The following is a 27,696-nucleotide window of genomic DNA, read 5'->3' as shown; positions in this document are numbered from 1 at the left end:
TTCATAGCTGTAAATATATCACACTAAGAATCATTAAACTCTTAACTTTATTAAAGCTATTAAAAGAACCATTTCCTATGTTTTTCCAAGATTGAACTGGGTTTGTGTCTGTTTAAAAAAACTGAATTTTTAGGAATACATTTTTATATAGTAAATTAATCTGTTCTTTCAAATCTCCTCTTAATTTTTGTAGAAATCATGACTACCCCAGGAAAAGAGAACTTTCGCCTGAAAAGTTATAAAAATAAATCCCTAAATCCTGATGAGATGCGCAGGAGAAGGGAGGAAGAAGGGTTACAGTTACGAAAGCAGAAGAGAGAAGAACAGGTAATTCCTTTACCTTTACTCATTTCTTTTTAACAACTAAATGTTTTTTTAAGCCTAAAGCCACATTCCTTTATTTTCACTTTATAGTGTTTTATGTATCTGTATGTATGTGTGTGTGTATGTATATATATGTCTTCTCCACTATAAACAATAAACATGTTTTGGTAATGGAAAATGGAAAGTGAAATATAGCAATGAAGAAATCTCTTAGGATCCTGTGCTTCCTTAATAGTCATTGTTTAATGTTTTTGCCTTCTAAAGTTGTATCTTTTTTAAGATTTTTTGTGCATGTTAATAATTCTCAACCAGGGCCCGGAGAGATAGCACAGCAGTGTTTGCCTTGCAAGCAGCCGATCCAGACCTAAGGTGGTTGGTTTGAATCCCGGCGTCCCATATGGTTTCCCGTGCCTGCCAGGAGCTATTTCTGAGCAGATAGCCAGGAGTAACCCCTGAGCGCTGACGGGTGTGGTCCAAAAACCAAAACAAACAAACAAACAAACAATTCTCAACTGATCACTGAAACATTGCTTTGGATTGTAAAATTTCAAGACTTATAAGCATGTAAAGAAAATTTCATAAATTCATCCTTTTGGTTTAGCAGTTGTCAGCAGTTGGCTTCCTACAGATATTTTACTTGATAAAATATATAATATCTTTATTTAAGCGCCATGATTACAAACATGTTTATAGTTGGGTTTTAGTCATTCAAAAGTACACCTCCTTCACCAGTGCATCCTTCCTGCCACCAGTTCCTCCCATCTCCCACCTCCCTCCCCCCAACCTGTTTTTGAGTTAGACATTCTATTTCTCTCACTACCATTATGATAGTTGTTAGTGTAATTATTTCTCTAACTGCACTGACCATTCTGTGTGGTAAGTTTCATATTGTGGGCTGGTCCTTTCAACCTGCACCTCTATTGTCTCTGGGCATTATTACCATATTGTCTTTTACTTTTCTTAAATCCAGTAGATGAGTGAGACTGTTCTGTGTCTATATCTCTCCCTCTGACCTATTTCACTCAACATAATAGTTTCCATGTCCATCCATGTATAGAAAAATTTCATGACTTCATTTTTCCTGACTGCTGCATAGTAGTCTGTTGCGTATATGTACCATAGTTTCGTTAGCCACTCATCTGTTGTCGGGCCTCTGCGTTGCTTCCCAGATTCTGACTATTGTAAATAGAGCTGCAATGAACATAGGCTTGCAGAGAGAATTTTTGTATTGTGTTTTTGTGTTCCTGGGGTATATCTCTGGGAGTGGTATTTCTGGATCATATGGGAGCTCAATTTCCAGTTTTTTGAGGTATATCCATATTTTTTTCAGAAAGGCTGAACTAGATGACATTCCCACAGCAGTGAATACTAGTTCCTTTCTCATATATTCCTGTCAGCAATGATTGATTTTTCTGGTTCTTTATGATGTGTGCCAGTCTCTTTGGTGTGAGATAGTACCATATTGTTGTTTTGTATTTTTGACATTTTTTTTACTTAAAGAAAAGACATCATATAGTTAACACAATTGATCATAATACATTTGTTTTAGGAAGAACAAAGGCAAAGTTATTAAAAAATAGAAAAACTAAAGAGATGAAAGAGAAAGGAAATAAGAAAAAGTTCAGTAGCAAGTATATTTTTGAAAATTATTGAATCACTGATGAACTAACTCATTAAAGCTCTAGCTAAAGGTTTAATAAGCTCTTTTTTTTATAAGGATAAGAGTTAAAGAAATACAGTAAAAATGGTGTTGGATTGGCAATTGTTGTTTGCATAGGCCCTGCAAAATAATGGGGAAATGGAAAGGAAAAGTCTCGGCCTAAATACTGGGATCTTCTCAGGCTGAGAGTCTATCTTATCACTTAGGCTGCTGTTTGGCACCTGGTTTTGTGTGGGGATAATGATCTGCTTCTTAAGGGGACAAGAACTGAGGATAAAAAAGGTTAAATGTGGGTTAATGGTTGGGGCTGAGGACTAGAAATGAGATTGTAGGGCAATGGGCCAAGGGGGAAGAACAGAATAAAACATGGACATTCTGCATATTGCAAACATACATTAACCCCTAGGAATTCCAACTATCTAAAATATAGTTTTTGAAAATGGAGAATGGTGAGAAAAAAATGTTGACAGTGACTGCAACATTTCCTGTCCCTCTTGTGCTGGGTGGGGTTTGGGGAAGGCCTGGGGTTTCCCTTTAGACTCCTCCCCGGAACACACCTTGCTGGCCCCCTAGGCTGGCCCCCAGGGAAGACTCTGGAGTCTGGGAGGAAGGAGAGGGAAGATGGCTGGGGGTCACCCGAATCCCCCAGCACCCCTAAGTTTGGAAAGAGGCCTTCAGCATGTGGTCTCCCCACACCCCATGCCGGTGAAAACTCACATTATTTTGATTTGCATCTCCCTGCTGAACAGTGATGTGAAACATTTTTTTCATGTGCCTTTTGACCATCTGTACTTCTTTGATAAAGTGTCTGTTCATTTCTTCTCCCCATTTTATGATGGAGTTCGAAGTTTTTTCTTGTTAAGTTCTGTCAGTACCATGTATATCTTAGATGTTAGCCACTTGTCTGATGGGTATTGGATAAATAGTTTCTCTCATTTCATGTGTGACCTTTGTATCCTAGTCACTATTTCCTTTGAGATGCAGAAACTTCTCAGTTTAATGTAGTCCCATTTTTTTATTTCTGCTTTTATTTCCTTGGATAGTGTTGTTTCCTCCTTGAAGATGCCTTTAGCAGTGGTCCTCAAACTTTTTAAACAGGGGGCCAGTTCACTGTCCCTCAGACCATTGGAGGGTCTGACTATAGTAAAAACAAAACGTATGAACGAATTCTTATGCACACTGCATATATCTTATTTTGCAATGAAGAAACAAAACAGATACAAATACAATATGTAGCCCGCGGGCCATAGTTTGAGGACCACTGCTTTAGTGTCAATGTCATGGAGTGTTTTATCTACGTGTTCTTCTATATACCTTATGGTTCCGGGTCTGATACCAAAGTCTTGAATCCATATGGATTTGACCATTGTGCATGGTCCAGGTTTGCTTATTCAACCAGTTGCTGACCAGTTGTCCCAACATCACTTGTTTTAGAGGCTTTTCTTGTTTCATTTTGTATTTTAGCCCCTTTATCAAAAATTAATTGATTGTATGTAAAGGAAACATTCTCTGAATAGTCAAGTCCATTCTATTGATCTGAGTGTCTGTCTTTATTCCAGGACCATGCTGTTTTAATGACTGTTGCTTTGTAATTCAGTTTAAAGTTGGGAAAAGTGATGCCTCCCACCTTTTTCCTAAGGGTTGCTTTAGCTGTTTATGGGCATTTATTGTTCCAGATGATTTTCAGGAGTGTTTGATCCACTTCTTTGAAGAATGCCATGTCATGTTCTTAGAGGAATTACATTAAATCTGTACAATGCTTTGGGGAATACTTATTTGGTAAATCTAAATAGTCTTCTCTAAATTTTCTTAATCAAAAAGTTTTGAATAGTGGGCTGGAGTGATAGTATAGCAGGTAAGGTGTTTGCCTTGAATGTATCTGACCTGGGTTCAATCCCCAGCATCCCATGTGGTCCACTGAGCCTGCTAGGAGTGATTTCTGATTGCAGAGCCAGGAGTAACCCCTGACTGTCGCTGGGTTGGCCCAAAAAGACAAAACAAAACAAATTTGATTTACATCGTTATTTACAGTAAAATTTCAGGTATACAGTATTCCTTCCTCCTGTCTCATCCACTGTGCTCTCCATCCACTTACATGGATACCAGCATTCCATACTGCTTACACTGGATTCCCTCCCCACCTGATTCCTTGATATTTTAATTTTTAGGTTTAATTATTATAGTTTAGAGTCCATGGTTATGATATTGTTGAAACTACTTGATTAAATATATGCACACTTTCCTTCTAAATATAGAGGAACCCAAGGCTCTTCTCCCCTGCTCTATGTTACTTCTAGATCTCCTTTTCTTACCTCTTACGTCTTGGCATTATGTTTTTTGTTTTTTTTTTTCATTTTGAGCCATTGTCTTTCCCACTTCTGTTATCTATCATTCCCTAGAAATTTATTCGATATACACAGATTGATGAAACATCTGGTGGGCATTAATTTTTAAAAGAAGCGAGGTGACATTTTTAGGGCTACAGAAAAACATTGAGTTTGAACACTGGAAGGACCTCATACTACAGAAGATCACAAAAGGCAAATAAGTGAATATGAAACCTTTATGTCAAAGGAATAAGGCTTATGTACAGTTATTTAAAGTGCAGTACTCAGTACAAGAGTGTTCTCTTCCAACCTTCCAACCTCAGTGTTTGGTAAGGCTGAGAATGCTTGAACCAAACATTGTGCCACTATATTAATTACTTTACTTCTTTTGGGTATTGTTTCATTATTTAATTTGATTTATTTGATTGGGGATGTCTAATTCTTTCCTTATGCTGTATTTTCTTAACATGTGCATATGCAAACACGTTTATTTGTACAGCTGCATGTAGAAAACATCACAAAGCAAGTGTGACATTGGGGAAACAATACAGACCACCACTATGCTTAGAAATGAAGATGGTATCTCTGAAGATCCAACAAGTACCAACTAGCTATAAGGACTTAGAGAAGAAATTTGGAGGATGCTCAAACTACTCAAAAGAAAGAACTGAATGAACCTCAAATAAGAATCAAGAAGTTATGAAAATAGAAATGAGAAAAACTTCAAACTCAAATAACAGGGATTAAAAAAAAACTTGATAGGTGAAATGAAAAACTCACTGGAAAGTCTTACTAGCAGAGTAACAATTACTGAGGACAGAATTACTGAGTTGGAAGATGAGTTACATAACAACTACATACAATAGAAGTTGGAAAAGAGCCTTAAAATAAATGATTAGACAGTGGAAAATAATCCTCATAGACTATGAAGAGGTGAAATAGAAGTCTGGAAAAAATTCAATAAAAACAACATAAGAATCATTGGAGGTCCGGAGAGAGAGCACAGCAGTAGGGCATTTGCCGTGGACATAGCTGAACCAAGACGGACAGTGGTTTGAAGCCCAGCATACCATATGGTCCCTCGTGCCTGCCAGGAGTGATTTCTGAGCTCAGAGCCAGGAGTAACCTCTGTGTGCCACCAAGTGTGACAAAAAACCAAAAACAATAAAAAGAGGGACCGGAGAGATAGCATAGAGGTAGGGCATTTGCCTTGCATGCAGAAGGACGGTGATTCCAATCCTGGCATCTCAGATGGTGACTTGAATCTGCCAGGAGTGATCTCTGAGCATAGAGCCTGGAGTAACCCCTGAGCTCTGCTGGGTGTGACTCTCCACACCCCCCCCCCCAAAAATAAAAGAATTATTGGAGTCTCAGAGGCCCAGGAAGAAAACCCCCATGGAAAATAAACAGCTACGAACATCATTGCAGAGAAGTTCTCAGAGCTACAGAGTATATGCAACCACATGCTGGAGGCTTAGTACCAGCTAAAATAGAACTAAAGAAAAGCACCTGAGGGACGGGAGAGATAGCACAGTGGTAGGGCATTTGCCTTGCTCACAGCCAACCCAGGATGACTGGTAGTTCGATTCCGAGCATCCCATATTGCCCTAACGAGGGATTTCTGAGCCCAGAGTCAGGAGTAAAACCTGAGTAACCCCTGAGTGCTTCTAGGTGTGACCCTCCCACCTCCAAAAAAAAGGCACCTGAAGGCACATCTTAGTCACAGTGACAAATGCCACAGATTAGAGATAGAATACTAAAGGCAGAACCTCAGAAAGGGAAATTACATACAAAGAAGCATCCTTAAGAATTACAGTGGATTTTATCTTAAGCAACCTTCAAGGCCAGATGGGAGTGGTGGGATATTGTGACAAATTTCAATGAAATGAATGCATTCCTGCTAGGAATACTTTTTACCCAACCACCTTACATTCAGGTTTGAAGGTTTATCAGCTTCACAGATAAACAGTAATTCAGAAACTTTACAGACTCAAACCAACCAAAGAAGAATTGAACGGTCTACTTTAATACAAGGCAGGCCCAATAACACACCAAACTCTCCTACAAAAAGATGGCACTAAATCCCTGACAATCATCTCAGTGTAATTGGTCTAAGTGCACCAGTTAAAAAACATGGAGTGGCAAAATGGATCAAAAACTCGAATGGAACATTTTGCTGCCTACAAGATATAGCATGGAGGTAGGGCATTTGCCTTGCATGCAGAAGGATGGTGGTTCGAATCCAGGCATCTCATGTCCCCCGAGCCTTCAGGAGCAATTTCAGAGTGTAGAGCCAGGAGTGACACCTGAGTGCTGCTGGGTGTGACCCAAAAACCAAAAAAAAAAAGTCTTATACGCCGGATAATATAGTACATTAAAATAAAAAGCTTCGGTATTTCAAAAGAAATAGTGACTAGTTCACCTTGCAAGAAAAAATCTAACCCCATCGAAAAATTGGGAGAAGAAATGACAGACATATCCTCAAAGAGAAGCAGATAGCCAAAAGGCACATGAAAAAATGTTCCACTTCACTAATCATCAGGAAGATGCTATCAAAACAACAATGAGTTTTATCATCTATTGCCGCAGAGACTGGCACACATTACTGAAAACAAGAACAATTAGTACTGGTGTGGATGTGGGGAGAAAGGGACTCTGCTGGTGGGAATGTACACTGTTCTAGTCTTTTTGGAAAACAATTTGGTCATTCCTCAGAACACTAAACCTTGAGCTCCCATATGATCCAGCAATTCTACTCCTAGGAATATACCTCAGGAACACAAACACAATACAAAAATGCCCTCTGCATTCCTATTTTTATCACAGCACTATTCACGATAGCCAGAATCTAGAAATAACCCAGGTGCTGTACAACAGATGAGTAGCTAAGGAGTGGTAGGTATATTTACAAACTAGAATACTATGCAGCCGTTAGGAAAAATTATTATACATGGATGCCATGTAAAATTAGCCAGAAGGGAAGGGATAGACATAATAATTTCACTCATTTGTGGGATATATGAATTTTATAAATGGCCGGAGTGGTGGTACAGCAGTAGGGCATTTGCCTTGCACGCGGCTGACTTAGGATAGACCATGTTTCGATCCTCCAGTGTCTCATAGTGTTCTCCTAGCCAAGAGCGATTTCTGGGCATAGAACTAGGAGTAACCCCCTGAGCATCACCACATGTGGCCCAAAAAACAAACAAAAAACAACAACAAAAATACCAAGAATTTTATAAAAGACAGTATTATACAATATCCAGAGATAGAATTAAGGGTCAGGAGGCCCAGCCTGGTGTAGGATGTTCACACCACAAAGAGATTGGGTACAGTTAGAGTAGAGAAGGATCTACTAGACCAGTGGTCGGCAACCTGCGGCTCGAGAGCCACATGTGGCTCTTTACACTTTCCATTTGTCTCTTCTGTGTGCCAGGCGGCCGCTCCAGGAGTCAGGACTCTGCTCCCAGCCTCTGTCAGTGCGCGCCCTGTGTGGCTCTCAAAATAAATTTCAATCATGGTTTTGGTGAGATTTGGTTCAGTTGAAAAAAAAAAAGGTTACCGACCACTGTCTCTCTAGACCAATGATAGCTACAGCTGATTGCTCTGGATAAAGAACTGGGTGCTGAAAGTGGAAAAAGTGACACACAAGGCACCCCTCCATTGACAATAGTGCAGACCACAAAATTGGAGTAGGGGAGAGAGAGAGTAAAATTGACTGCCTTAGAGAAAGGCAGGTGTGGGGATGGAAGAAAAACAGGTGACACTGGTAGGAAAATGGGATATTGGTAGTGGGAGGGGTGCACTGGTGAAGGATATACAGTATATGACTCAAACCAAACAATGAACATTTTTGTAGTCATGGAACTTAAGTAAAGCAATTTAAAAAATGACAGAACTGAAAAAGTTAAGTCCATGAAATGAAAAACTCACAGAATACTTCTCCAGAAGAGTACACCTGCTGAGGACAGAATCATTGAGCTTTAAGATGGGGTCTAGAAAAATTTCAAACAACAGTAGGAGGCTGGAAAGACTTAAAATAAATGAGCAGCTGATGAGAACTTTGGGATGAATTAAGGAGAAACAACATAAAAATCATTGGTGTTCCAAAAGGCCAGGAAGGCAACTCCATTGAAGAAACAACATTCAAAGACATTGCTCAGAAGGTCTCAGAACTGGAGAGCTCATGTATCCAAATTCAGGAAACCTGAAGAGTGTCAGCTAAAAGAGATCCAAATAAAAACACTCCAAGGCATTTTCTTTTCAGAAGATGAAAACCATTGATGGAGACAGAATACTGAAAGCAGCAATGTCAGAGAAGGAAATTATATATGAAGGAGTGTTCTTAAGATTTATTGCATATTCACCAAACAACCCCTCCCCAGACCTCAATGCAGTAGTGAGATATAGTTTAAAAACTCAGTAACATGAATGCCTTTCCAAGAATACTTTTCATAGCCAGACACTAATTTAGTTAAGAAACAGTACACAACTTCTCAGATAAACAACAGCTCAGAAACTTCAGACTTAAAATTATATTTCCAAGGAAGGAAAGCCACTTTTAAGACAAAATGAATTACATAAATGCATCAAACTTCTGTAGAAAGATAGTACAAATTTCAATAATGTATATGAACCAATTAAGAGACAGAATGGCAGGATGAATTGGAAAATTGAACCCAACATTCTACTGCATGAAAGAAACACAGTTTTGAATAGCCAAAGCAAACAGTCTCAGGTTGGAAGACAATCCTTCAAGCAAACAACCCCCTCAGAAAGGTTGGTATGCCATGCAAGTACATAGACACTTTGAGACAGCTATGGTCATCTTTTAATGATTGAGCAATATGTGCACCAGGGAGAACTTACACTTCCTAAATATATGTACCTAATGAGACCAGAAAAAAATAAATAAAAACCATTGCTAATAGACTTAAAGATGTTGATAGTAGCACAATAGTAATTTGTGACTTAGCATGACTGTCACCACTTGATAGGTCAACTAGACTATACCTTAGTAAGAAAGATACTTGATTTGAAAGAAGAAATGGAAGAGAGGAGTTTAGTAGATATATAGAGGGCTTTTCATCCCCCATAAACCAAATACACGTTCTTTTCCAAACATCCAACATTTGCCAAGGTAAACCAAATGCTGAAACACAGAATACCTCCATATAGTCAAGAGTGTAGAAATTGTATAATTATATTATTTTGTATTAATTATGTAATTATATTAATTGTGTAATTGTATAATTACCATGATCCACTTTGAAAGAGAAATTAATCACAAACAATGAAGATTTAACTCAGTAAATTTTTTACTGGGTGAATGGAGAAGCAGGAAAATACAGCTTTTAATAAGGAGAACAACTACAACTGGGCCACAACTGACTTAATAGAATTAGCAGATAATAACAAAGAAATTATATAAATCTATTCTTAGTATTCATAAAGATGAGGCAGAGAGGATACAGATAGGGCTGAGCTATAGATAGTATAATGGGTAGGGTACTTGTCTTGCTTGCAGCTAACCCTGGATTTGTTTTCTTGCATCCCATATGGTCCCCGAGCCTGCCAGGAATTATTTCTGAATGCAGAGCCAGGAGTAACTCCTGAGCACTGCCAGATCTATACCGCCCCCCCCCCCAAAAAAAAACCAAAACAAGGTATATACAAAGAATCAAACTTGTAGAGTTGAAAGCTATGATGTCCGAGAATAAAAATACATAATAGCATTAAATGGCAAGCTAGAAATAGTAGATTAGTGAATTCAAAGGTACAAGATTAGAATTTATCCAAAATGGGAAAGAGAGTTAAAAGAAAGCACATCTGCATTCCTCAGAGAGGAAGAGGTGGCAGAGTTAAAGCACATTTGTATGCATGAGTCACAGAAGAGAGGGGGAGGAGAGGGATAGAGAGTACATTATGAGCTAGGGTATATCTTAAAGAAGCCAAATTAATCAGGAATTTGAGTCTCTGGAGCAAAATTTTTGAAGAAATTTTGGCTTAAATGTTTTTATAATCACTGAAAGGTATAAGCTCATTGATCCAAAGAAGTCAGTGAATTCTAGTTATTAAAAAAGCACTGCTGCCACCAAATAAATAAAACAAACTATAAAATGATGACTCCAGACCAAGAGATAGTATAGAACTTAATATGTTTTGCCTTACATATGACTGTCCTTAGTTCGATTCCAGACACTTCATATGGTTCCCAGAGCACTGCTAGGACATGACTCCTGACAACTGAAATCGGAATAGTCCCCTGAGCATGTCCAGGTATGGATCAAACTAATTCCCCCAAAAGAATTGCTCGGGGAAGAAATGATAGTTCAGTGGTATGGAAAGTATATGCTTTGCATATTTTGCATATAGGAGGTCTGGGTTCAGTCCCAGGTTCTTTTCATGGTCCCCTAAGCACAGAACTCAAAATATCCTCCAAGCATGGCTGAACATGACGCTCCACTAAACAAAAAGGACCACAAAAATAAACTATGAATGTTATAACAAAATGACTCAATCATCCGGAAAAGAGAATTATTAAAATAAAACAAAATTGGGGCCGGAGAGATAGCATGCAGAAGGATCATGGTTCAAATCCAAGCATCCCATATGGTCCCCCGAGCCTGCCAGGAGCGATTTCTGAGCATCGGGCCAGGAGTAACCCCGCCTGCTGCCAGTGTGACCCAAAAACCAAAAAGACAAAATTGCTAGAGAGAACATACAATATGTAAATAGGAGCAAAGATAAAGGTGAATTTCTTGTTATTGAATAATTTCTTAGTGGTGAATATTAATGAACCAGAAAATCATGAGGAAAATATCAAAGAATTCAAAGAAAGAAATAGCCAGCTTATAATTAAAACCTGGCAAACATAGTATTTACCAAAATACACTGGTGAATTAAAGCTGTGATTAGGCATTTTTTAAAAGAGAATTTATCGGGCCCGGAGAGATAGCACAGCGGCATTTGCCTTGCAAGCAGCCGATCCAGGACCAAAGGGGGTTGGTTCGAATCCCGGTGTCCCATGTGGTCCCCCATGCCTGCCAGGAACTATTTCTGAGCAGATAGCCAGGAGTAACCCCTGAGCACCGCTGGGTGTGGTCCCCCCAAAAAAAGAATTTATCAGGGCCGGAGTAATAACACAGTGGTAGGGCGTTGCCTTGCACGCAGCTGATCCAGGACAGACCTTGGTTTGATCCCCATGTGTCATATGGTCCCCTAAACCAGGAGCGATTTCTGAGCCCATAGCCAGGAATATCCCTTGAGGGTCACCGGGTGTAGCCAAAAAAGGCAAAAAAAAAACCAAAAAAAAACCTCCCAAACAATTTATTACCAGACCTACAAGCAAAATTACAAGGTATATCTAAAAGATAACAACTTTTGCCACTATGATCAAAATGAAAATTAAAAAACAAACAAAAAAATCTTTTAACCAAGATCTCTAATTACAGAAGTCTGACTTTGACAACTGCGAATGAATAGAACTTTTTCTGGGACCAAAAGCAGACATTGGGGTTGGACATCCAACACGCCTGGAGCCTAGTAGTTGGTCTTTTGATAGTATGCTTTATGGGTGGAGACACCTGTATCTCTTAGGCGAATGAAACTTTCTAATTTCCCCAATGTTTGATATGCCTACACAAAAACAAACACCTGCCCGTACCCCCTTTTTTCTTTTCTTTTTTAAATTTTACTTATATTCTAGATTGGGGCTCTCACCTTTTATTTCTATATCTTACTACAAATTGAGAAGAGAAAAAAAAAGTGGATGAGGCAGGGGTCAAGCAGTCTCAGGAACATTGAGAGGGGGAAAAAAAGGTCAGATCTAAATACCCAAGCCAAAGTCAATAACAATAGAATCAAGAAACCCAAACTATAATAAACTAAATACAAAATGGATCTGTTACACTGGTAATTCTGAGGGATAGGGGTGGAGGTATGAGATGCATACTGTGAACTGTGGTGGAGGGAGGTCAACACTAGTGATGGGAATGGCCCTAATTTACTGTCACTAAACACCTGAAATACAACTGTGAAAGACCTGTAATTCACAGTGGTCTCAACAACAAAAAATCAACTTTTACTTTAGTGCTTGTCCATTTTTTAATATTTTTTATTTCTACTCAATTTGGTGATTATGTTTGTATTTTGTTGATAAATATGTGGAAAAATGATTGTTTTGATAAAAAGTATTTCTAAGCTAAAAAAAAGATAAAACTTTTAGCTATACCTAAACCAATCTTTCTTGTTTTTAGTTATTATTTTTTGGTGTTACACCTGGCTGTGTTTAGAGCTTACTGTGTACTCAGTGATCATTTCTGATGATGCTCAGGAAAATGAATGTGGTGCCAGGAATCAGATCAGGGCCAGTTGTAGGCAAGTCAAGTGTGCAAATCCCTGTATTTTATCTTTTCAGCACACAGAACTGATTTCCTTTTCTATGTAACAGGTATTCCCTTTCTTCTGCATGAGTCCCTAATGACTCACACTCTTATTTTCTATATATGGTTTTGCTTATCCTACATTGGTGATACACTGAACCCAATTAGTATTTTCCCGTTTGTGACTTGTTCACATTGCATCATATGACGGTGTTCTTCTCTTCCCCTTTGTTGTTCTAAGGTTGAGTGTATGACACAATTTTTAAAAACGTATTGTCTATTGACATTTGGGCTTTCATCTCGTTATGAATAATTCTGAGTAGATATTACTGTGTTTCTTTGTCCATTTGCCTTTGAATTATTGTGGATATATATATATATATATATATATATATATATATATATATATATATATATACTCAGAGTAACTGGATTACCTGGCAGTTCTTTTAGTTTGAGGAAACTACACTTTTTCATAATAGCTGCACAAACATTATGTTCCTATCTCTGGTGCATAGGAGTTCCAATTTTTTTATTTTTTGCCATTATTTCTTTACATTCTATTTTTTAATAATAATAAAATTATATATATATATTTTGCAGAATAGCCTTTCTCAGAGATATGAGATAGCTCAATACTGTTCTGATTTACATTTCTTTGATAATTAGAAATAAGTATCTTTTTTGTATATCTCTTGTGTATAATTATAAATATATATGTAGGGGGCAGGAAGTGATAGCACAGCAGTAGGGCGTTTGTCTTGGACTTGGCCAACCCAGGACGGAACCAGGTTCAATCCCTGGCATCCCATATGGTCCCCTGAGCCTTCCAGGAGTGGTTTCTGAGCAGAGTCAGAAGTAACCCCTGAGCACCACCTTGGCCGGGTGTGCTCCAAAAAAAAAAAACAAAAAAACAAGTCAGCCCTGAGTACTGCTGGGTGTGGCCCAAAAACCAAAAAAGGGGGACGGGGAATATGTACATGCATACACATTTATATGTATATATACATACACATATATATGTCATAGGACATCCTCATCTTAGGGAAATTTTATTCAGTTCTTCTGAAATTGAATGGGGAAAGAAAATCAAACAGATTAGTAATTCGTTTTCAGATTGCAGGCAGGTAACCTAATTCCAGACAGGATGTAGAGGCCTCCTCATTAGAGTAGACACGAGTTAAGAATCATGGAAACATGATTAACACAATCACAAAGCACAACTGGTTTCAGGGTTACTCCTGACATTGTGCTAAGGACCACTCTGGCAGTTCTTGGAGGACCATAATATGGTCGTTGAACTTTCAAGTTCACAGTTGTAAGGCAAAGCACTCTACCCACTGGTCTATTGTTATGGCCAACATTCAAAACCACATGGTGTCAAGTCATCCTTAATAAGTTTTAATCATAAATTATTGGTAAAAAGCAATGTGGGAATTCAGAACAAGTTTCTTAATAGCTGAAGGTAACACAAACTATAGAATTTTTTTAGATGACTTTAGTAAGTATCCTCCTGGAACTCACAGATGTGACTCTCTTAAAAGTTCACCTTTTAGTTGAGGCTGTGAATACAAAAATCTCTGACACCAGCTCTGCTGTAGTGCCCTGCATCATAGATGTGTCAAATCTTAACTAGCTTGGGAACCCAAGTGTGTGACATTAAGACATTGGGACAATGAAGGGAATGGGAAAAACAAGTTCTATCTTTATTCATTTTAGTGTTGGATGTTAAATGCCCTTGTGTTAAAATAACTTGAGTAAATGTCTTATTTTCTTTTTCAGTTATTCAAGCGAAGAAATGTTGCAACAGCAGAAGAAGAAACAGAAGAAGAAGTTATGTCAGATGGAGGCTTCCATGAGGCTCAGATTAATAATATGGAAATGGCTCCAGTAAGTAAGCTAATGAAATAATGCTAATGCTTTTCTTATAAAGTTTAGTTTTTTTTTTTAAAAAAGAGTTTAAGGCAAATATTTGGTTTATAGAAATTACTTGGCATTTCTGTTTTTGGAGATCTGGGAGTGGGGACTATTTTCCAAGTGGTACTCGGGAGGAACCCCTCTCCTGTGATACATTGAATAGTTAGTTCATTGAAAAGGCCAAAGGATACAGTGCTACTGTTCGGGGCCTGAGGTGTCAAGTATTATTTGAGTTACTCTGCTGATTCTTCTGAGCCTCTGAAACTTCATTCAGTGATGCTTAGATGACCATGTGCTGAGGCTTAAATTGGTGTTGGAAGTGTCCAAGGCATATTCCTTAAGCCCTGTATTATCTCTCTGGCCTTGTTGGCATTTTATTTGTAAAAGATGCCATCTACTTAATCTCATGGTTCATATTTTGAATAGTAAACAAACAACTAAATTTTAATAATTTAATAAAGTAATCATAAAATAGTTATCCTTAAATGTTTAATAACAAGGGATTTTTTTTTCTTTGGTTTTTGGGTGCGCTCAGGGTTTACTCCTGGCTCTATGCTCAGAAATCGCTCATGGCAGGCTCGGGGGACCATATGGGATGCTGGGATTTGAACCACTGTCCTTCTGCATGCAAGGCAAATGCCCTACCTCCATGCTATCTCTCCGGCCCCAACAAGGGATTTTTTTAAAGGAAATCCTAGTTATTTCAGTTACAAAATTGGATGTGTATGACACACATATACCTAGTGGTACTCAAGAGTTACTCTTGGCAGTCTCAAGAGACATATGGAATACCTGAATCGAACCTGGATTAGCTACATGCAAGGCATATGCCCTACCTACTGTGCTTGGTGTCCCTCCCTCCTTTGAAATATAATTATTTAAAAAGGTTCCTTGCCACAGAACTTTGTTACTGATCTCTGTATAGTACAGGTGGGTGGGGGCTAAAGAGGTATCAGTGTTCTAAGTTTAAAAGGTAGTTCTTAATCTTTCTGATTGGTGGAAGAGTGCTTTATTTTCCCACTTATGGATTTATTTTAAGCATTGCTTTTCAGCCATCTAGGATTTGCTGCTCGGTTTAGTTTTCTTCACAATTCTTTTTATTTTTTTATTTACAATTTTATATAACATGAAATGATTTTATTTGATTGTGATAAGTAGTCTGAGAAGAATATTCATTGCTTATGGAAATAAATTGTGGGAAATAGAAAATAAAGTAAAAAAAATGGGTAGCAGAAAGGTAAGACAAAACAAATTAAGAGTAGGCTATTCAATTTGGCATCATGGTTAGGTAAGACTACTGCTCAGTAGTCATTAAAATGTGTTGAGGTAGTAGGGTGGTAAGATATGCAGGGATTTGGGCATTTAAATGCTTACATTGTATTAACTGAGGCAACAAATACTGAAGAAAACTATCTTATAGTGAAAAGGTCCTGGCACAAGATGAATATAGAGTAATGTATAGAATGTCTTCTGAGGACTTGGCACTTGAAACTTATTTTGAATGACAAGGAATTGCCAAAGCAGAAGAATGATTATAAAGGTCTGTCTTACAACAGAACCGATACCCAATTTACAACAAGCTATACACAGAGGGGAGCCGTTACACTAGCATTAGGGGTGAAAATGAGAGTGATACAGGATGCGTGATGGGAAAAAGGTTGGAGGGAGGACAACACTGGTGGTGGGAATGGCGCTGATTCATTGTCACTATGTACCTTAAATAATACTGTGAAAGATTTGTAATTCACTTTGGTCACAATAAAAATTATTAAAATAAATATCTGGGCCCGGAGAGATAGCACAGCGGCGTTTGCCTTGCAAGCAGCTGATCCAGGACCAAAGGTGGTTGGTTCGAATCCCGGTGTCCCACATGTCCCCCGTGCCTGCCAGGAGCTATTTCTAAGCAGACAGCCAGGAGTAACCCCTGAGCAACGCCGGGTGTGGCCCAAAAAAAACAAAAAAAAAATCTTAATATTTGCCACTAAGATTTTTTCACTACATAAGCTTTTAGTTATCATTAAACTTTGCCTTCATTGCATACATTTCTACGTGTAATGAGAAACATTCAATTTTTGTGTTAACTCTTCTAGAGAAATAACTAACTTGACCATAATTTATCATTTATTTCCCCATTGAATTAATCTAAAATTTTATAATGCTATTTGTCATTTCAGGGTGGTGTTATCACTTCTGACATGATTGAGATGATATTTTCCAATAGTCCAGAGCAACAGCTTTCAGCAACGCAGAAATTTAGAAAACTCCTTTCAAAAGGTGAGTTCTGAATATGCTTAGTATGTTTTAAAAATTTACTTACAAAAATCATTAACTTTATTTAAAAAATTTTTTATGTGTTAAGTCACTGATGAAGGTATTTATTATTTCTTAAAAATAATAGCATGGAGGTAGTGAGTTTGCCTTGCATGTAGAAGGATGGTGGTTCGAATCCCGGCATCCTGTATGGTCCCCCGATCCTGCCAGGAGCTATTTCTGAGCATAGAGCCAGGAGTAACCCCTAAGTGCTGCCAGGTGTGACCCAAAAACCAAAAAAAATAAAATAAAATAAATAAGTAAATAAATAAATTTCTTTATTTTAAACTATATGGTTTACAGAATTGTTCAATATAATCATCATTTCTACCATGCAGTATTTCAACATCAATCCCACTGCCAGTGTTAGATTCTCTCTACCAATGTCCCCAAGTTTCCCATCCCCCCAAGCCTGCCCCTTGGCTAGTATGAATAATTTACTTAATATTGTTTGTTACAGTAAATGGTAATGAGATTATTAAAAAAGATTTGATTAAAAGAAATTTGGGAAATCGCATACCTCAAAATAGGTCATCATTGTTACTACTTAATAAAACTGTTTATTGCTAGCTGAGCATTTTGTTTTTGGTTTTGTTTGTTGAGCTTATGTTGCTTCTATGATAATTTCACATCTAATTTGGTGTACTCCTATCAGCATGCCAGTGTTAAAACTATGGAGATGTCCTGTAGCTGCTTAAGCTGCTGCTTAGCTAGGGCTTTTTAAGAAGCTGTGCAGCTGGAAGTGGGTTTGGAGCGGAGGGCTGGGTCCTGAAATGCATCCTGTCCTCTGGAAAGCGTCCCCTAGATGCGAGCCACTGTACCAGCATATCTGTGTAGTTTTTGTGTGTTTGTTGTCTCTCTACAGAGATTAGTGGAAACATCTTGAAGCCAGGCAATAGGATGTGCCTGTTTGTGAAACCACCGTAATGGGGTGGGGGCTGACCTGCTCGCCCCCTTCTCTCATTGTCCCCAGTTTGATTAGCTGCAAGACTGGTATATTCAAGAGTTTTTGAAGCTTGGTGTACCTCTCTTTCCAGAGTTAGTATGTCTATAGCATGGGTCTGGTGGGCTGACATGGTGGAGTCTCTAAAACATTAAGTTTAGATCCAGAGAGATAATATGGAAGCAGTCCAGTTTCTTAGTACAATTTATGTTAAGACCAAAACCCATATAAAAGTTTGTTAAAATAATAATTTGTATGTTTTTGACCACTTTGTAAATTTTCTAAAGTAGTAAGGAAACTAACTTAATTTTTGATCAATTGAGCCACATTATACTTACTCACATTCTGTGTTAAGGCATACCATTTTAAAGTGACCTCAGTCTCTTAGTTTCTGAACTAAATTTCATTTATTTTTCTTTAGATTTCCAGCTTGGAAGAGATATAAAATGAAGGGAGGGTGTTATGACATAATCTTGAATTATAGAGACCTTACATTGAAATCAAGAGATTATTTTTTCTTTTGTTTTGGGGGAGACAGAACCTAATCCTCCTATTGATGAAGTTATCAGTACACCAGGAGTAGTGGCCAGATTTGTGGAGTTCCTGAAACGAAAAGAGAATTGTACATTGCAGGTGAGAACTGTTTTTATTTCTTGACTCACATTAATTTCTTTATGAAACTATTTTTATACATATTTGCATTACTTTATGTAGTTTGAGTTTTTGATAATGATATAGTGACAACCACATTGTCAGTTGTTTCAGTAGCCTTGTTAGTATCCAAACCTTTAGTATTTTCAAAATTCTTGCTTTCTGTCATGTAAATTTTATTTTATTGATAACTGATAATTTTATCTGATAAGTAATTGCAGTAGAAAAGCTATTATAGTGGAGCCTGCATGTGGGTTATGTAAAATTTGCTTGTAAGGATTTTTTTTTCTGCCTCCTGACTTTCCTAAATCTGTATAAAATGGGTTAAATCTCAGAGACTCATTGATTTCCAAACCTGGTTCTAATTAGTTTTTTCTCTTACTCCCAACAATTGCTGATGGGTAAAGTATGAGGAATATATATATGCTTTATATGTATGCTACTTTAGTCAATCAGTATTGATTTAGTAAATCAGTAATTAGTACTCAATTTAGTCAGTTATACTATCTAGACATTCAAAGATGAAATTTCTGAGTTGGATAATATTCTTGGTAAGGAGAGGAAACTATCAACTGACTTTAGAGTGACCTACAAATAATTTCGGTGGGGGTAAACACTCCTCTGCCCTTGGAATAGTTGAGCATTCTGTTGTTGCTTTTGTTTGTTGAGCTTATGTTGCTTCTATGATAATTTCACTTCTAATTTGAATTTTGATACATGTGTGAATTTTCACTAACTAATGATTTGGCTTTTTTTGTTTTTGCCTTTTGGGGGAGGAGAAAATGACTACTGAAATCACTTCTGTATTATACTTTGAACAAATGTCCCTAGATTCTTAACTTGTAGAATCTAATCTGAAGGGTTTATGTCCTAAAACAATTATTAAAGATGGTTAGTACCAGATATTTCACAGTGGTATTAATTTTTTCAAATAAGTATTTTTTAATAGCAGCCATAAAGGTGGCCCTCACTCCCTTGATTTCCTTTCAACTAAGACTCTAGGGAGTGGCGTGATACCCTGTGCCCTCAAGTTTCCCTGGTCAGACTATTGTAGGTAATTTATAAAACTTGATGCTTTGTCTTGATATTTTCTCTCCTTCCCACCCCATCTTTCTCCTTTTTTACTCTTTGTTGCAGTGATGAGTTGCTTCCAGAGGAAAAGCAAGAAATCCAGAAAAGGTAGAGTACTTCAATGTCCCATCAGTTTTTCTTCTCCAGTTTGATATTTATTAATTCCCAAATCCATTTGAATTAAGATTCTGTTTTGCAAGCTGCCTTCTGGATTTATAATTCTGGTTTCCAGTTGAGACCAGCATTATCATACCTGAAAAAAAAAATCAGTTTTTTAAAATCACAATGGTTTAATTAAAAAAAAATTTTTTTTTTTTAAATGAGATTTACCTAAGAGCAGAGAGTTTGCTCAGAAAAAAAGGAAATCCAGAAAAATCAACACTGGAGAAAACAGAGCCTGAGCCCCAAAGCAACCTCCCAAGAACTAGAAGGACCAAGTGAAGAGTCTTACTGCAGTTTATCATTTGGAAAGCTTTGTAGGAAGAGGGAGGTAGGGAAAATAATTTTGTTCATATGAAAAGAAGTTCTGTCCTGTCTCTGGCATTGAGAGCAATTTTGAATTTACTTCTGGATCTACTTATTAGGTGATTTCAGAGGTCAAGTTCTTTAATGTGTTAAAGATGATATAAAATGTCTTAGATGAAAGATTTAAAAAATGTCAGAAATGAGCCTTTTCCCATCTCTGCTTTCTGCACTATATATCCTTATATATTATCCTCTTGTAGATAGTGCCCTCTCCTGGCTAACATCTATTTTGATTCTAGAACATAACTAAAGATAAAAGACTCAGAGAACTCTTACTTCTGTTTTAAGTCTCAGATTCCACCAGTACGTAAACTAATAATTAATCTAAAATATTGAGAAGTTATTCTCTGTAGTACCTTATTATGTACCTTATTATGATTGCCACTTCAACTGCCCAAATACTCAGGAATATCCAACTTATTACTTAAAGATTATTATCCCCAACTATTTTTTTTCTGTATATTTAAGCACAGCATGGTATTCTCTCTATTGTGATTAATGGGTATTCCTTGATGATCCACCCGAAAGCAAAGGGAAGACCTTAGAGCAAAGAGGCTTCATGCTCAAATGATTAGAGATACTTTAGACTTGGACAATATTTCTTTCTCTCTTTTCTGGGCGAGTACTAAGATATTAACTGTACCTGCTCTTTCCTGCTTACTAGAAATGTGAGTATTATATCTTTGGAATGGTGCTTTTACCATTTCTCTTTAGAAGAGAATCACATATAGCATAATAGTTAAACTCATAAATCCTGTAAACCTCTCTTTCTTCCCAAATTAAAATCTGAATCCTAATGAAGAAACTTTTCCTGATCTCCCTTATGTTCAGATCAGTCAAAATACTTAAAGTTAGAAACATAAAAATGCATTCTATAGGTAGTGCTGCCCAGATATTTAGTTGCTTTCAAAGGAGACAAATATGGGTAGAATCTAGAATTTTTGAAAGCAGAGTATGATGCTTAGCATAATACATTCTCAAGCTTATTGTTACACATTGACCTCAGACATCATCTACCCTTTGACATAAGATTTGTCTGCCTTAAAGTATATTCCTTGTGCTCACTTTGCTTTTTTTTTTTTTATTTTGAAGTTAGGCCTGGCATCTTTCCACTAAAACCTTTTGTGGTTTTGAATGATGTCTTTCCAAATCTTAGAAAAACTTAAAAAAGTAGGGACCGGAGTGATAGTACAGTGGTAGAGCGTTTGCCTTGCATGTGGCTGCCCAGGACTGACCTTGGTTCAATCCCCAGTGTTCCATATGGTACCCAAAGCCAGGAGCAATTTCTAAGTGCATAGCCAGGAGTAACCCCTGAGTGTCACTGGGTGTGGCCCAAGAAACAAAAACAAAACAAACTTAACAAAAGTAACTGGAAATATATAGTTTTATAGTTTCAAAATATTGGAACAGTACTGTCCTTGAATTGTAAATTTTAATTAAATTTACTTAGTTTTCACATTCATGTCTTTCTTGTCCCTTCTAAAATCTTAATTTGATAAACTGCAGTAAGCCTTCATTTTCCTCTTATCTTTCCCCATCCTTATTGCTCCTTTTACTTCTCTTGAAAGGTTGCTCAGATGATTCAGGCACTGTTCTCTACAGAGTTTGATATCTGGGTTTATTTTTCTGATGTGAGCCTCTCTTTTCGCTTGCTCTCCAGGTGAGCCTGGCATTTGCTAGGAAACAGAGTGGACCAGCAAAGTGGCAAGCAACAGAGTCCTGATCCAAATGGAGAAAGGGAACCAGGCGTACTTCAACCTGGAGTGGGAAACTTGATAGGAGGTCAGAAGTACTTCAGCTTTGGATTTTCATTTTCCTTATTTAAGGAACTCTAAGCACCAGAAGGTAGAGACTAAGAAAGGGAAGAGAGAAAATATCAAACCTTTAGTGTGTCCTTCAGAGTTTAGAAGTAGCCTTATTTTAGCAAATTGCTAATAGTGAAAAATAATAATGGAATCACAAGTTACAAACAGATACAGTTGCTTGGCAGGTTAATTTTCTTATGTGAAAGCAATTTGGGGATAATAATTATAATTATTTGCCATTTATTGCTTCAGATGATTATTTTTTTAGATTTTTTTTTTTTTTTTGGTGGTTTTGGGTCACACCCAGCAGTGCTCAGGGGTTATTCCTGGCTCCAGGCTCAGAAATTGCTCCTGGCAGGCACAGGGGACCATATGGGACGCTGGGATTTGAACCGATGACCTCCTGCATGAAAGGCAAACGCCTTACCTCCATGCTATCTCTCTGGCCCCAAAATATTTTAATACTTTTTTTTTGTTTTTTTGGGCCACACCCGTTTGATGCTCAGGGGTTACTAAGGGCTAAGTGCTCAGAAATTGCCCCAGGCTTGGGGGGACCATATGGGGTGCTGGGGGATGGAACCGCAGTCAAGATCTTTCCTTGGCTAGAGCTTGCAAGGCAGACACCTTATCTCTAGCACCACCTCGCCGGCCCCTAGATATTTTTTTAAGAGTCTTTCTTTTCAACTATACAACTACTTAAAATATGCTGGCCCTTTGTTGCATAACATGCAGTTTTGCTTTCAACTCTGGATTTTCTTTCTTGGGGGAGGGGACACAATGATTTTGCTCAGGGGATACTCCTGTTTTTGCACTCAGGAATCACTCTGTTGGTGCGTGGATGCCAGGGATTGAACTTTGGGTTGGCCATGTGAAACTGTCCTACCTGCTATACTATCTCTTCAGCTAATCAACTCTGGATTTTTTAAGAACAGACACCAGCAAGAAAACAAATTCAAAGAACACCTATTAAAAACATAATTTTTAAAATGTTATGAAAACTGTTTCTTTTTTCTTTTTTTGGTCACACCCTGCAGTAACTCAGGGGTTACTCCTGGCTTTCCACTGAGAAATCGCTCCTGACAGGCTCAGGGGATCATATAGGATGTCGGGATTGGAACCACCGTCCTTCTGCATGCAAGGCAAATGCCCTACCTCCATGCTATCTCTTTGGCCCCTGATTGAAAACTGTTTCTTCTTCTTATTCTTTTTTTTTTTTGGTTTATTGGGCCACACCCGTTTGATGCTCAGGGGTTACTCCTGGCTAAACGCTCAAAAATCGCCCCTGGCTTGGGGGGACCATATGGGACGCCTGAAGATCAAACCGCAGTCCTTCCTTGGCTAGCGCTTGCAAGGCAGACACCTTACCTCTAGCACCACCTCACCGGCCCCGAAAACGGTTTCTTCTAACACTTTAACAGTGGTTATGTATTTATGAAGAATTTTATTTCTTCTTCCTGCTCTCCCTTTTTACATGTTTGTAACACATGTAGGTACAGCAAGTTGCACAAATAGATGGGTTTTTACATCAAAGTAATCACTTCATATGTGTTTATTTTATTTTATGTTTTATATACACACACACACACATACATACATACATACATACATACATACATACATACATTTTTTTTTGTTTGTGGGCCACACCCAGTGGTGTTCAAGGGTTACTCCTAGCTCTGTGCTCAAAAATCACTCCTAGCAGGCTTGGGGACCACATGGAATTCCGGGGATTGAACTCAGGTCTGTCCCAGGTTGACCATATGCAAGGCAAACACCCGACTGCTGTGCTATCTTTCCTGCCCCTGAATAAGCAATTTTTTTTTGGGGGGGGGGCCCACACCCAGTGATGATCAGGGGTTACTCCTTGCTATGTACTTAGAAATCGGTCCTGGCTTGGGGGACTATCTGGGACACTGGGCAATCGATCTGCAATTCTTCCTGGATTAGCATATGCAAGGCAAACACCCTACCTCATGCGCCACTGCTCCGGCCCCATGAATAAGCATTTTTCAATTATGAATATGCTGTCATTTGTATTAACTTCGTCCTGTAATAGGATATTCATTCTTCTGCTACCTTCCTCTCTCCCATTATTGAGGATTGAGTTTTGTTTTAAATTTTTTGTTGGTCTTTTATTGGTTAGAAGTACTGCAGAACCCTATATGTGTATTCAAATAACTACCCCCATTACCAAAGTTTCAGTGCTGCTAGGAAAAGAAACATTTTTATTCTTCTCATCTCTCATCTCATCATACATTCTTCTCATCTCTCCAGACCTTTCCCTTTAGTAATATCAGAGTCTGATGAGTTAATTTTTTGTATGGTAACTGCCTTTCACAGTAGACCTAAAGGGTTAGATGCTCTTCATTTTGGGGAGTGGGGGTAAGCTAGGGTGGGTATTTGTACCATGGCCAGTTGCTTTCAGAGCCTACTCCTGAAGGTGCTTAGGAGCATAATTATGCAGTGCCAGGGATTGATTAAGTTGAGGTGTCAACCGAATGCATAACTCCCATTTGTTGATGACTTCGGTAGGAGGTAGGGTTGCTGCATCCTGAGGTACTCGGGCTATGTTTGGTTCTGTTCTCAGGTTCCTCATCTGGCAGTGCTTGCGTTGTGGGATTTTGAATCAGGATTGTGGCTGTGGCCACATGCAAGGCAAATTCTATGATCTTTGTACTTCTGCTCTGGTTTTGGATGATTTTGTTCTTGATCTCATTAAAATGGCATATCACTTTTTTTTCTACCTATATAAAGGAGAAGGAAGAAGTCCTAGATTTAAGAATTCAACAAGAGTATAGCTCAGTGACAGAGTAAATGTTTTGCATGTAGAATGTCCTGTGATTAGTCACCAGTACTGCTCCACCAAAAGCAAAGCAAAACAAAACAAAACAAAAAAGGAAAACAGGCTGAAGTGAGTTCAGCTGGTGGTAAGGTGCTTGCCTTGCTTGTAGCCAACTCAGATTCGATATCTGGCATTTTGGTCCCCAAGGCTTGCTAGAAGTGATCTGTGAGGGCACAGTCAGCCCTGACCACCTCTGGAAATGGCCCAGAAACTAAGGATGTAAAGCCCCTACACTAAATATTTTTATTGGGAGTAGGAGTTGGACTATATCTGACAGTGTCTGGGGTGCTGCTGTCAGTATTTTTGGGACAATATGCAGTGCCATGGATTAGACTAGTGTTGGTTACATGCAAAGCAAACGTCCTTACTCTTGCCTCCCCTAAAACAGAAACTCAACAAAATAAATTATAAGAATTTATTCTTAAATTGTATTGATTTATTCTTGAATTTTTCATTAGGTTTAAAAGTCAAGTTCAGTCAACTACATTAAAGAGATGTGTAGAATTATATATTTTTTCTTTACTATAGTTTTCTTAGTATCTTTTATTTATCACTCCCTCCCATCCTTTTTTTCTTCTTTTAGGTAGGAGTACCCAGCATTGAATTTAAGGCATCACACATGCAGGACAAATGCTTTTCATTGAGCTACATCTGTGCCCAGTTATAATAATGATCTTTTATTTTATTTTATTGTTTGTTTTTGGGTCACACCTCGCTGTGCTCAGGGCTTACTTATGGTTCTCACTCAGGAATCATTCCTGGTGATGCCTAGGGGACCATATGGGTGCCAGTACCAGGAAACAAACCCAGATCAGCTGCTTGTAAAGCAACCTTTATACCCTCAGTATTATGGTGCCAACCCTAATAATCTTTAAAAAAAAAAAAAATCTTGCCTTGTTTGTGACTGACCTCATTTCAATCTCTGGCACTTGATATAGTCCAAAAAGTCTCTAGGTTCCTCTCACCAGCCTCCACCCTCCCAAATAACCTTTATGCTTTGGTATGGAACATTCTCAATTATAGTAATCTGTACAAGTTCTTAAGTTGGGATTTCTATTTATTGTATGTCAGGGCTGGAGCAATAGCACAGTGTTAGGGCATCTGCTTTTCATGTGGTTAATCTGGGACTGACCCGGGTTTGATCCCTGGCATCCCATATGGTCCCTGCGCCTGAGCCTGTCAGGAGTAATTTCTGAGCCCAGAGCCAGGTGTAAACCCCCACAAAAAATGTATGTCAGGCAATATCTTAAAGTATACATCCTTAACATTTTTGCCGTATTAACAATGGATTTTGTACATTCTTCTAACATCTTTGCAGTTCACTTAATCTATTCAAAGAAAATACTTAATTTCTGTTAAACGTATGGCTTTCATTCCTAAAGTTTGGATGATTACAGTAAAAAATGACATCTCTTACCTTTCCTCATATACCCTCCCTGAGGTGACAATTTACAGTTTATCATGATTCCTAGAGAAACTACACAATGAATACTTATATTCTTTCCAATCCTCTTAGAAAATACTGTGATCTGTGTGTGGGGGTGGGGGTGTGTGTGCATGCACACACAATGGGCACACGTAGTAGTGCTCAAAACTTATCCTGACTTTGCACTAAGGGAACTCAGGGATCATTCCTAGTAGGTCTCAAGGAACCATATGGGTCGCCAGGAGTCAATCCAAGTTGGCGTATTCCAGTAAAGCATTCTACCTGCTCTACTACCGCTCCTGCCCACTTTGTGATACTATCGTAGCATAAAATTTACATTTAAAATGTTTATTTTATTGGGTGTATTTAAGCACCATGATTACAAACATGATTCTAATTGGATTTCAGTCATAAAAAGAACACCCCTCTTCACCAGTGCAACATTCCCACCACCAGAGACCCTTATCTACTCCTCCCCCACCCTTGCCTATATTTGAGACAGCCATTCTACTTCTCTACTCATTGTCATGATAGTTGTCAGTGTAGTTATTTCTCTAACTGCACTCACCACTCTTTGTGGTGAGTTTCACATCATGAGCCAGTCCTTCCAGCCCTCATCTCTATTGTCTCTGGGCATTATTACAATCTTGTCTCTTATTTTTCTTAAAACCCCATAGATGAGTGAGACTTTTTTGTCTCTATCTCCCTCTGACTTATTTCACTCAGCATAATAATTGCCATGTCCATCCATTATAGGAAAATTTCGTGACTTAGTCTCTCCTGACGGCTGCATAATATTCCATTGTGTATATGTACCACAGCTTCTTTTGCCATTCATTTGTTGAAGGGCATCTTGGTTGATCTCTAGTAATGTCTAACATCATCTGAGGATTTAGGCATCCTGAGAATATCCTAGGTTCGTGATGGCGAACCTATGGCACATGTGCCAGCTGTGGCACGCAAAGGCCTTGCAGTTGGCACACTGGAAGGTCCGCAGTTAATCTATAAAATTTATAAAGAGCTTTAGATACTAAAATCTTATTATTAAGGTTTAATTGATGTGCTTGCCACTTTGAGGAAATTTTTTGGTTTTGTGCGGTAGTTTGGGCGCTCGGGCTCATAAAGATTAGCCATCACTGTCCTAGGTTGAGGTAATAATTCTTCTGAGAATTTTTCTCTGAAAATAAAATTATTCACCTGGTAAATTATAAGCAAATAATGATCTTGTATTTTTATTATATACAGAAAACCGTATTTTTACAATTAAATAAGTCATTACATTCTAATAAGATGATGAAATTAATTTTATCTTTATAGTTTGAATCAGCTTGGGTTTTGACAAATATTGCTTCAGGAAATTCTCTTCAAACCCGGATTGTGATCCAGGCAGGAGCTGTACCTATCTTCATAGAGTTACTCAGCTCAGAATTTGAAGATGTCCAAGAGCAGGTAAACAGAATATAATTGGGTAAAGAATGTAATTTTTCATTTTGGTCTTATATTCTATAGAT

The 27,696-nt window shown here is 38.1% G+C and overlaps 2 protein-coding genes across 2 annotated transcripts in view; one reads left to right on the top strand and one right to left on the bottom strand.

Annotated features, from left to right (window-relative positions):
* The window catches only part of FAM162A (family with sequence similarity 162 member A), a 497,431-nt gene that overhangs the window by 408,345 nt on the left and 61,390 nt on the right, over window positions 1–27,696 (bottom strand). The gene's annotated exons all lie outside the window — the stretch shown is intronic.
* Window positions 1–27,696, top strand: part of KPNA1 (karyopherin subunit alpha 1) — a 58,247-nt gene that overhangs the window by 10,991 nt on the left and 19,560 nt on the right. The window contains exons 2-6 of the mRNA XM_049785920.1: window positions 194–327; window positions 14,478–14,585; window positions 16,787–16,886; window positions 18,404–18,498; window positions 27,503–27,634. Of these exons, the coding sequence (XP_049641877.1) occupies window positions 199–327; window positions 14,478–14,585; window positions 16,787–16,886; window positions 18,404–18,498; window positions 27,503–27,634 (564 nt within the window). The 5' untranslated portion in view covers window positions 194–198. The remainder of the gene's footprint in view (window positions 1–193; window positions 328–14,477; window positions 14,586–16,786; window positions 16,887–18,403; window positions 18,499–27,502; window positions 27,635–27,696) is intronic.

This window comes from Suncus etruscus, chromosome 13 (assembly GCF_024139225.1).
Source record: "Suncus etruscus isolate mSunEtr1 chromosome 13, mSunEtr1.pri.cur, whole genome shotgun sequence".
NCBI lineage: Eukaryota > Metazoa > Chordata > Mammalia > Eulipotyphla > Soricidae > Suncus > Suncus etruscus.
Note: the sequence above shows the minus strand (reverse complement) of the source record. Positions and strands in the feature narration are given on the sequence as shown.